The sequence below is a fragment of the Rhincodon typus genome, chromosome 23 (genome assembly GCF_021869965.1).
Source record: "Rhincodon typus isolate 14 chromosome 23, sRhiTyp1.1, whole genome shotgun sequence".
Classification (NCBI taxonomy): domain Eukaryota; kingdom Metazoa; phylum Chordata; class Chondrichthyes; order Orectolobiformes; family Rhincodontidae; genus Rhincodon; species Rhincodon typus.
The window spans coordinates 16526512-16539098 of NC_063354.1; the positions used below are offsets into that span (position 1 = coordinate 16526512).

The window sequence follows — 12587 nt, forward strand, 5'->3', positions numbered from 1 at the left end:
CTGCCTTATTCCCCAAGAGTAGATACATCCACATACTGAATCAGAAAATTTTCCTGGACACGCTTAACAAATTCCTCTCTTAACACTAGGGCAATCTCAGTGTATGTTTGGAAAGTTAAAATCCCCTACTATAACCACCCTACTGTTCTGACAGATAGCTGAGATCTCCTTACAAATTTGTTTCTCAATTTTCCGCTGACTGTTCGGGGATCTATAGTACAATCCCAATAAGGTGATCATCCCTTTCTTATTTCTCGGTTCCACCCAAATAACTTCCCTGGATGTAGTCCCAGGAATATCCTCCCTAAATACGGCTATAATGTTATCCCTAATCAAAAATGCCATTCCCCTTCCTCTCTTGCCCACCTGCTTCAATTCTTCTTATAGCATCTATACCCTGGAACATTCAGCTGCCAGTCCTGTCCACTGCTTTCACTGTCCTGTCTCTGTAATTGCTGTGATATCCAAGTCCCATGTTCCTAACCATGCCCTGAGTTCACCTGCCTTACCTGTTAGGCCTCTTGCATTGAAATAATTAATTTATCAGTCCTATCTCATTCTCTACTTTGTTCCTGCCTGCCCTGTCTGTTTGATTTACTTTTTCCCAATTCAGACTGATCACCTTCCTCACTATTTCCCTGGGTCCCATCCCCTTACTAGTTAAAATCCTCCCGAGCAGCTCTAGGAAATCTCCCCGCCAACATATTAGTCCCCTTCAAATTCAGGTGCAATCCGTCCTTCTTATGTAGGTCCCTTCTTCCCCAGAAGACATACCAATGATCGAAAAATGTGAATCCGTTTTCCTTGCACCAGCTCCTCAGCAACACATTCAACGGGAGGCGATGGCTTAGTGGTATTATCGCTGGACTGTTAATCCAGAGATCTAGCTAATGTTCTGGGGACCGGGTTCAAATCCCACCATGGCTGATGGTGGAATTTGAATTCAATAAAATATCTGGAATTAAGAATCTAATGATGACCATGTATCCATTGTTGATTGTTGGAAAAAGCCATGTGGTTCACTAATGTCCTTTAGGAAACTACCATCCTTATCTGATCTGGCCTACATGTGACTCCAGACCTACAGCAATGTGGTTGACTCTTAACTGCCCTCTGGGCAATTGGGGATGGGCAATAAATGCTGCCTCGCAGTGACGCCCTCAGCAATGAATGAATGAAGAAAAAAAATCTGCTCTATCCTCCTATTCCTACCCTCACTAGCTTGGGGCACTGGGAGTAATCCAGATATTACTACCCTTGACGACCTATTTTTTAAATTGCTGCCTAACTTCCTATATTTTTTCCTCAGAATCTCATCCTTTTCTCTTCCTATGTTGTTAGTTCCAATGTGTACAACGATCTCCTGATGATCCCACTCCCTTTGAGGATATTCCGCACTCTCTCCCAGGTATCTTTGATCCTGGCTCCAGGAAGGCAACACACCATTCTGATGTTTCGCTCTCACCCTCAGATTCATCCGTCTGTGCCTTCAACTAGAAACCCGGCTGTCAGTGCTACATTCCCCTGACAGCCCGTCACCCCCTACATTTTCCTAAAACAGCAAACTTGTTTGAGATGGGGATAGCCACAAGAGACTCCTGCGCTACCCGCCTCCCTCTCCTACCTTTCCTGGAGGTCACCCATCTACCTGACTGTATCTTCACTTTATCTCCCTCCCTGCAACTGCAATCCATCACACACCCTAGCTCTTGTAAATTCCTCATTGCCTCTAACTGCCGCTCCAATCAATCCATGTGATCTGATAGGATTCGCGATCAAACACACTTCCTGCAGACATAATCATCAGTAACATGGAAACTCTCCCTAATGTCCCACATCCAACAAGATGAGCACATCATTCTACTAAAGGCCATCTTTGCACCTAACAATCTACAGACCCAAACAATAGCACAGTTTTACTGCTCTAAAAACTCTGCTCCAGGCTAGCTTAGTACCTATGTTTTTATATTTTTAATGTTCAATCAGGAGATAGATCTCAATAACAACATATAATATGAAAAAAAAAACACTCCACTCACTACTGTAGATTTACAAAAGAAAACTAGCAAGGTTACACTTTAAAAAGCCACTTAGCTGCTCCCCTGCTGTGAGCTCCCACGCACAGGCTTCTCCAAGATCAGCTGTGAATTTTGCTGTTCGTTTATTGTTCTTAGAACGAACTCCGATGTCCAGAGATACTTGAAAACAGACAGTAAAGGCAGCAGCTGTCCATGTTACTGCTGAGTCAGATAGCAGTGTGGGTTTAGAACATAGAACAGTACAGCACAGTACAGGCCCTTCGGCCCACGATGTTGTGCCGAACTTTTACCCTAAACCTAAGGTCTATCTAACCTCCACTGCTACCTTATACTATCATCCATATGCCTATCTAATAGCCACTTAAATGTCCCTAATGAGGCCGACTCCACTACCTTCTCTGGCAATGCATTCCCCCCGCTACTACTCTCTGAGTAAAGAACCTACTTCTGACGTCTCCCCGGTATCTACCTCCTTTCGCTTTAAAACTATGTCCCCTCGTAAAAGCTACCTCCACCCTAGAAAAAAGTCTCTGGCTGTCTACTCTATCTATACCTCTGATCAGTTTCTTTCTCAGTTTGAATCACTGCTCACGTGGTCACTGCCCTTTGTCTGTTTTGCTCCTTTTTACAGTGCCTTTGGTTTGATTTTTTTCCCCCAAAGTTACAAAACAATGCAACAGCTTATAAACAGTAATTACTGCTCCTAGAATTCGAGAAAATCGTCTCCAACACTGAAAACATCTGAAAAAAAGGAGCAGCTCTTAAAGTTCACACAGTGTGGAACTGGAGGAACACAGTAGGCTAGGCAGCATCAGAGGCGCAGGAAAGTTGACGTTTCGGGTCAGGACCCTTCTTCAGAAAATCCCTCATCTGCAGTCAATTTCTACATAGACATGCTCAGTGAACATGTTCCTAACTTTCAATATGTGGACTTTGTCTATTTTTAAAAGTCAAATTGAATAATTTCCCGTTATAATGGCTTCTAAGAGTCAGGTGACTAGTCTTCGTAATTTCTACACAGACAAATAATTAATTCAAGCTTCTGCAATGTCCTTAAAGTCTAAATAAGAATGGGCTGGGTGCTCTTCCTTGCAAAAATATTCAAATACAAAGCCACTTGTGAAATTTACTGCTCCATTATCTTTGTATTTACTGTTATGTTTTCTCTCACGGTCAGTATACCTTTAAGATACATGCTCATGACATCATCACTGCATCACAGAATGTGACCTCGGTGCATAAAGATCATATACTTCATTGAAGCATGACATATTACTGGAAGCATACTATTCTGTGCAACTTACATGGGAGATACCAGCCCAGACACAATGTTCCTTGGATGAGGAAGTGCAAGGATGGGTTAGTAAGTTTGCTGATGACACGAACGTTGGTGGATTTGTGGACAGCATTGGAGGGCTGTTGTAAGTTGCAATGGTACATTGATAGGATGCAGAGCTGGGCAAAGAAGTGGCAGAGGGAATTCAACCCAGAAAAGTGTGAAGTGATTCATTTTGGAAGGTCGAATTTGAATGCAGAATACAGGGTTAATGGCAGGATTCTCAGCAGTGTGGAGGAACAGAGGGATTTTGGGGTCCATGTCCATAGATCCCTCAAAGTTGCGACCCAAGTTGATAGGGTTGTAAAGAAGGCGTATGGCGTGTTGGCTTTCATTGGCAGGGGAACTGAGTTTAAGAGCCATGAGGTTATGCTGCAGCTCTATAAAACTCTGGTGAGACCACACTTGGAATATTGTGTTCAGTTCTGGTCACCTCATTACAGGAAAGATGTGGAAGCTTTAGAGAGGGTGCAGAGGAGATTTACCAGAATGCTGCCTGGACTGGAGAACAGGTCTTATGAGGAAAGGTTGAGGGAGCTAGGGCTTTTTTCATTGGATGAGAGGTGATTTGATAGAGGTTTACAAGATAATCAGGGGCATAGATAGAGTGGATAGTCAGAGACTTTTTCCCATGATGGCAATGACTATTACGAGGGGGCATAATTTTAAGGTGATTGGAGGACGGTATAGGGGAGATGTCAGAGGTAGGTTCTTTTCACAGAGAGTGGTGGGCGTGTGGAATGCGCTGCCGGCAGTGGTAGTGGACTCAGATACTTTCGAGATTTTAAATGACTCTTGGATAGGCACATCGAGGATAGTAAAATGTAGGGTATGCAGGGTAGATTGACCTTAATAGGATAATAGGTCGGCACAACATCGTGGGTCGAAGTGCCTGTACTGTGCCGTGCTGTTCTATGTTCTATGTACCACAGAAATGTGATGTTAACTGTGAAAAATGTCTGTTGGATTCTTCAGTACCATGATATCTACATCCAATTCCTTAAGTTATGAGAGATAACATATGCATTTCCATATCAGCTAAAATACTCTATTGGAAGCAAACTTTCATCATGGTGGCACACCATAAGCCTGCAAAACAGTGTCCCAGTAATAAAGTCTTCAGTTTAACACTCAACAAACTGAAATGCAAGGGAACAGACATGTGTGAACAGTCACCATTTCAAATGCATTGTGTAGCACTGGTTTCCACCTCTGAATCAGTCATATGGATAACAGGGGTATTGATCATGTTGTTACATTTTTGAAACTGATTTCCGTTAATAGATCTTATTAGTCCAAGAACCAACCAGGAACAAATCATCTTGAGAGCAACAGGACAATTCATCCAGGGTGCTGACTAGCAACCAGGCAACTAAGGTAGTATAAGGAGGACTATGTTCATTTTCATCTGAAGAAACTCAGCTACAAACCTGTCTGAAAATTCTGAGACCTCCAACCTCCTCCTTCTCCAAAGAACCAAGAGAGGGAATCAATCCAGGCCTGCACTGCATGAACCTTAAGGACTTTACCTGAATGTGATTTGTTTCTTGTATTCTGTTAATAATCTTGTTGGATTTTTTTGTTATCTAGAATCCACCATTGTGTGCGTGTCTAAGAACAAGTGACAGACCATATTTTCATTACAGTTGTACATCAATGTGCTTTGTGAATAAACGTTATCTTTTCTTCTGTGTTGTGTCTATTACTAAAAGTTACAACACCAAAGAGTAAAACTGTCCCCCAAACATACATCTTCCTGCAGGAACCCAAGAGGTGATGGAAAACAGCAAAGTTCGCTATCACTCTCTCCATCTACAACAACCACAATATGTCTCCAAAATGGTTGTTTATTCATCTCAATTGCTCATCATCACGCACATTTTGAATAATAAAATGGTATGATGTCCTCATGTACATTGAAAATTTATCTTTTACATAATTTAGGTAGAGATCTAGATTGTCTATTTTTGCTTCCAGCAAGGTAATTTGAAATGTGGTATTTCAAACAGTCCCTGGTGCATTTCAAACCTAGTTAGTTTTAATTCAGAAGTGCAGAGCCAATGGGTGGCAGTAACATTCTTCTATGTGAAATTCCCTAGGGAATAATTGATCAGATGTAAGAGTGGGAAGAATAACAATTCACCAAAAATTAACCGGGTACATGAACTGTGATACATAAATCAAATAAATAAATACGTATTTATGTATCAAGTTTTGACAACTTGTCCTCCATAGTAGGTTTTTTTAAGAGGTCATTTGCCAAAACACATGGCTGATTTTGAATTGTACTTACACAAATAAAGTACATAAAGAAAGAAGTTAATATTGGCCCTCAAATCCTGATATAAAGCCCATTCAACGACCTTTGCTTGTTGTTTTGATGAATTCTTAAACATATTGTATCTCACTGTCTTTGTTTGGAATTGCCTTACTGTAACATTTCTAATATACATTGATTTTATTTCAGGCGATGTACATCAGCAACTGAACATGAACAGAGTCATTACTTGCACAAATGCATACACCAAGAACCCAGTAACTGAATCTTTTCCAGTTTTTCATATCTGGGTTTACAATTTTGTCATTAATGCAGGTGCCAGACATTGGGACCATTCCTGGGTCCCGGACCTGTATCTAGAAGGAAGTACACATCTTATTTGCCATGGCTAATGGATTGTGTAAGATGTTAAGACAGCTCTCCTGGTATCCTGAGATAGCAAGAACTTCAGATGCTGGATTTTCTGAAGAAGGGTCCCGACCTGAAACATCAGCTTTCCTGTTCCCCTGATGCTGCCTGGCCTGCTGTGTTCCTCCAGCTCCATACTTTGTTATCTCCTGGTATTGTAGTGTTTTTGTTTCCTTCCCAGTTTCTTTCCTGTCCCAGATGGGACCTAATAATTCAGAATTATTATGACCAAGGCCAGTCAGTCCATTGTGTCCTTGCTGGCTTTCGGAATAGCAATCAAAGCAGTCCCAATACACTTAATCCAGATTTTTAAAATTTCAAAAATATACCTTATTCATAAAAAATATATTTGTATGTATGCATAGTCACAAATTCAGTTCAGTTCTGTATAGTAGTGTATCAGAAACATGTTTGACTGTATCCAAACAAACAAAAGACATCTCTTACATATACAAGGCTATACACATAAAGAAGACTATATTTACACGTATTTGAGGCACTAGGGGATAGTCTTGCAAATTTATTTCTCTCAAGTGCCTATCCAATTTCCTTTTGAAGTCATTGATTACCTCCACCTCACCACTCTCAAAGGCAGTGTATCCAGGTTATCACTATACACTGTGTAAATTGTTCCTGTTCACTGGCTCCTGTATGTCTAGCCCACAGCTTTAAATCTGTGTTTCTTAGTCCTTGTACCATCAGCTAATGGGAATAGCTTTTCTTTGTCAGAATTATTTAGATCTGTCATAATCCATGCATCTCTTTCAAACATTCTTTCCTCAAGGAAAACAACATCACTAAATCCAACCTCTTTTTGTAGCCAGAATCCCTAATTCCATGAACTATTCTGGCAAATCGGCCTTGCACTCTCTCAAGACCCCTCACACCTTTCCTAATGCATGGAATTAGATGCAATATTCTAGTTACGGGTTAATCAGGATTTTATAAAGTTTCTGCCTAACATCCCTACCCAAGCTCTCATACTTTTTTCAAACTACTTCACCTTCAAACATCTGTGTACAATGACCCACTCAATCCCTCTTTCATTCTATACCAAAAACGACAGTGATCCTAGCACTGATCAAAAGTCCTAACTCCACCTTTTTCCTGTTCGGAAAATAACTATTTGGCTTGCTTTTTTCTTTCCTTAAGCCAATTTTTTAATCCAAGCTGATACTGACCCACCTATTCCATCATCCTCAAGTTTATTCACCACCATTTCCAGTGGAACTTGGTCAAATTCTTTCTAATAATCTAAACAAACAACAGCCACTTCACTCTCTTCATCAAACTCAATTGTAACTTCATAAAATATTCAGGTAGATCAGTCAAACAAAATCTGCCTTTTACAAATCCATGTTGTAGTGAGAAGGTAGAAGGGCTTTTAATCGCATTATTCAAATCTAATTCAATTCCAAGTCTAACTAAATTGATCCGAGTTAATTTTTCACTCTGTCCTTGCACCCACAAGGACATCCTCTCTTTCCATGACTGCATTGTCTCCTTTAATCATAATCACTCATTTCTTTTATTCTTTTATGACCACTTTGTTATCCATGAAGACTAAACACTTAGTCCTTACCATTTTCAAGTCACAAAACTGTTCACTGCATGACAGAAAACAAGGATGTTATTTTAGAAAACACTTCAAGATGTTTTGATGTAAACTCTGCCTATTTGTAGCAATTGTCCATATGTGAAACTTCACAATAAAATCATCAACATTTTTATTTTGTAATGTGTTCTGGTGTTTCGAATAGCTGCATTTTCATTCCTGAATCAGTGTAAAATAAATATGAGTAAACCTGAGTTTAGGAATGGAAACAAAGATTAAATACTTTAGTTTATATAAAAGAAATCTGCTAAATGCAGAAATTACGTCAAGTATGAAAAGTCTGACTTTCGGTCTTCTGAGAAATGCCTGTTTTCCATACAGCCTTATTAATCTGATAACTGGCAGTATCCAAAATGGTCTCCATAAAAAAACACTGTTGTTGAATAAATGCTTATTTTTCCACAACTATCTGACTTCTGAACATAAGTGTCTGTGCAATCTAGTGAGAGACAAAGATGGCTGTTGGGAATTAAAGTACATACAAAGAAAATAAACCAGAAACAAAAAGAAACATATTTGTGTGCAAACAAATTATTCTGTAGCACAAGCTGTAAGTGTCTTCTGTCAGTGGCATATGCACTTATTTTTAAGGAGGTAATTATTCTTGGACAGCTCCCCATTGATTCTAATTTTGCCTTGGCTCCTTGATACATCACTCACTCAAATGCTGCCTTGATGCAGTCACTCTCAAGTTATTTCAGCTCTTTTGAGTTCAGCTCTTTTGCCTGTCTTTGTACCAAGGCTGTAATGAGTTCTGGAGCTAAGGAGTCAGAGATGGATCAGGTGAAGGTGACAGCAGGGTGGAAATTAGAAGCAAAGTTGATAAATTTTTCCAATTCCTGAGAAAGGAAAGCTGCCAACAGTATCATCAAAGTATCAGAGAAAGAGTTGTGGGGAGGGTTCCGAGTAAGATTGGAATGAGGAACATTCCATGAACGTCACAAAGAGACAGGCATAACTGGGCCCCATGCACGTACCCATGCCACAGCTTTGACCTAAGAAAGTGGAGGAGTTAAAGGAGAAGTTGTTCAAAGTGAGGACAAGCTATATCAGATGTAAAATGGTGGTGATGGGTGGGGATGGTTCAGGCATTCTTTCCCAGAAGAAGCAAACAGCCCTAAGACTATCTTGATTGGCCTTTGGACCAGACCATGTTCGACACTGTGCCCTGGTTTCCATTCTTCCCAATCCCAGTGTCCCCCACCGACTGCCTCCAACCCCAAAGCATCTGCTGCTCCCAATCACAGTCAGTCTGGTTGATGGCAGGTTCAAAAGAGAAATGAAGAACAGCACATCGACGCCTGTTGGAGGGCAGAAATAAAGTTAAAAGGACAGAATTCTACCAAATGGTGAAAATCTCTTATCTCTGAATATAACAGTAGAACTCTTTGGCTGAATTTTGCCATAATTTATTGAAGTGTGGTGGTAAGCATGTGAGATGATGACTAATATGTCAATTCACTGGCGCAATAACTCACCCAACTGCCTGCTAATCAGCTTATTAAGAGCTGACAGGCAAGTCAGGGAGAGTGGATTGTTCCATCGCAGGTCTTGACACTGGTGACCTGGGTGGACAAAAGCAGCCAATCAATGAAAAGCAAGCACTTTCTGGGGCTTAAATGCCACAGGTAGCGGCCTACGTCTTGGGACACCCAGTGACGAGGGGCAAGTATTGTTATTTCCTTCTCGCAGGGTGGGAGTCACGGTGAGGGATTATCAGTGGAGTCAGAGGCAAGGCGATAAGGCTGTTTTTCTTTATTCTCAGGAGGAGTTGGAGGAAATTAGTAAGAAGGTTGTACTGGAGAAATTAATGAATGTTGATAAATCCAAGGGGCCTAATATTCTATATCCCAGGATGTTGAAGGAGATCACTATAGAGATAGTCAACATATCATTGATCATCTTCCAAATTCCATAGATTCTGGAAGGATTCCTGCAGATTGGAAGATTTTAAATGTCTCTCCACTCTGTAAGAAAGGGTCAAGAGAGAAAACAGGAAACTACAGACTACGTCAATAGCCAGGAAAATGCTTGAATCTACCATAAAAGTCGTGATAAACATGGATAAAAATAACTGGGCAGAGTCGGCAGGCAGTTGTGAAGGAAAAATAAAATACTTGAGATAGAGGGTGATGCATTGGCATGGATGAAGGATTGGCCAGCAGAGAACAGAAATAAATGGGTCATTGTCACATTGGCTGACTGTGACTAGTAGAATGTATACTTCAACCTCAGCTGTTCACAATATATGTCAACGGTGACCAAATGTAATGATTCCACATGTGCAGATAATATAAAGCTAAGCAGTAATGTGTGTTGTGAAGAAGACGTAAAGCAGTTTCTGGAGGATTTGGACAGGTTTAGAGAGTGGGCAATACATGGCAGATGTGGAAATGTATGTGAGGTAATCTACTTTGGTAGGAGAAACTAATGTGCACACTATTTCTTAAATGGAGAGAGGTTTGAAATATAAGTATGCAAAGGACCTGGGTGATCTTGACAATAGGTCACTAAAGGCTATTACACAAGTGCAGCAAGCTATTAGAAACACTAATGGAATGTCAGCATTTATTGCATGAATATTTAAGTACAGGAATAGTGAAATCTTGCTTCAAATGTATTCAAGGTTGCTTAAACTGCCCCTGGAGTGTGGTTTACAGGTTTGATCTTCTCATCACAGGAAAGATATTGTTGCTATCGAGGTTCACAAGACTTGTTCCTGGGCTGGTGGGACTGTCTTATAAAGAGAGATGAGGCAAATTAGGCCTGCATTCTGTGCAGTTTTGAAGAATGATAGGTGGTCTCACTGAAACTTACAAAATACTTACATGATAGAGGAGCAGATGCAGGTTAAGATGTTTCCCCTAGTTGGACAGTCTAGATCTGGGGTTACAAATAGGTTGCATCCCAGCCATCCTGCAACATAATGTCTACCCTGATCAGTCTATTTGTTGATGCATATCACACAAACTCATGACAGTGCCTACGGTGGTCACTCTTAGTCCTGAAAAAGTGCCCAGTCTATGTCGTATCACTGTGAAAGGGTACAGCATCTCCAAAGTTTGTGCAAGAAGTAAAGCTAGCTGTTTCACACTTTTACTGTACGGTCGCAGCACAAGCGGTGCTTGCCACTAACAGGATGGTGTTGTCAAGCCAAAAAGACATTCTATCACACAAATGAATAACGTGGTGCATGAATTTCAGTGACAGTGTGGTGCCAGGCATGGAGGCCATGCATCCAAAGACTGGCAGATTGTATCAAACAGCATACCTCTTTGGCTGTTCGCAACAAGCAAAATACAGACTGCACCCAATCTGCCCACACTTGGAAAACGCAGTGTCTAATATTAAATGTAATGCTGCAATTGCGAGTGCTGGATAATGCTGCATGTGAAATGAATTGTGCTGACAACTAATTTAGGACTGTCAGCTGAGATCAAAGAATAGTGCGTTTGCATGTACTGAAAGCTGAGTATATTAATACACAGGGTTCTGACGTTTGCAGACAGAAACATGTGCATGCACTGCACTTGTTTCAACTCAACAAAATAGGTGACAGCTGGTTCATTTCACAGTGCAATGCCCTGACTAGAGTCAACATGCCTGGTTTAATATCTAAACAAAGCCTGGCAGTTAACTGTCGATTATCATTAACTGCTTCATTCTCCATGGCAATGCCTCTACCAGTGAGAGTCCACTTGCCAACCAATCAGCACTCTCCTCTCCACAGTATAAGTTTGTGTTACCCCCGTAATGGTATTGCTGCAAATTGTTCTGATGCGGGCAAGACAATGACTCAATAAGTTTTCTTTTTCAGCTGTACTCAATTTATATACTGCGAAATGATAATAAAAATAATCAATTTCTTTTGAAGTTGTTATGGATGTGCTCATATATTTTAAAAAACTCTTTATTTGAATTATATTAAAAGAATGAACATTACCTGATGACCATAGTCTGACTGGCCAAATAGCACCTCTGTTATATCCAAACTATCATAGCGTCTGTTTGGAGGCAGGCTTGCATTTGCCAGTGAAATCAGGGTAGAAAATATATCCAAAGCACTGCAAACAAATATATACATATTTAGGTTGAGACATTTTAAATTTGCATACCACAAAGGGCTTTATAATCCTGATTTTGGAAAACATATCTTTGCTAGTTGGAAGACCCTAATGTTCAGGAACCTTCCATTGATAAGCAGTCAGCATGCTCAGATCTTTTTTTCTATTTTATTTTGTAAGCTTGTATATTTAACTACATCTGTAATCATGACTATATTTGAACATGTCCAAGAGATAAAAGGGCCATGCTTCCATATCTTACTGAATGAATGAATCTGGATTGAACGTGTAAATATAACTGTTTAAAAAAAAGTTAAAATTTCAGAGAATTCTGACGTCAAGGGCTACAAAAACTAAACAGAAATTCAGTGGCAATTACAAGCAAATATTTACTCTGGTTTGCTTTGGTAGCTTTCTCCTGAGACCAGTGGGTCTTGCTGCAATAAGGTTCAATGAGGACTAGTGCCTTTCATTATCTTGTTTAAGTAGTTATTGTTTGTATGCAAGGTTAGGCAATGAGGTGTAGACTGATTAACCAAACCACATTACATACAAACCATAGAGAAAATTGGTGGATCATTCAAATACAATATTAAGTTAAATGAATTCCTTTCTGTATCTAGGTTCAGAGATCATTTACCAGGCCAAAGAAGATGATTATGAGATCAAGATGTTGAAAGCACTTTGGATGACTGCCAAGCTTTATTTAAATTTAAACCAGGCAGATTGACTCTTTGTCAAGGTACTAGAAGATGGGTGTAGCCTACTTTGTTCAATTGAACCAAGTGCAAAGAACAGGGCTGCATACTGATACAGAGATAGTAGGAACTGCAGATGCTGGAGAATC

At 40.2% G+C, this 12587-nt stretch overlaps 1 protein-coding gene across 1 annotated transcript in view; it reads right to left on the reverse strand.

The window, feature by feature from the left end:
• Positions 1-12587, reverse strand: part of LOC109936832 (arylsulfatase G) — a 66059-nt gene that overhangs the window by 13981 nt on the left and 39491 nt on the right. The window contains exon 7 of the mRNA XM_048611104.1: positions 11620-11740. Coding sequence (XP_048467061.1) covers positions 11620-11740 — 121 coding nt within the window. The remainder of the gene's footprint in view (positions 1-11619; positions 11741-12587) is intronic.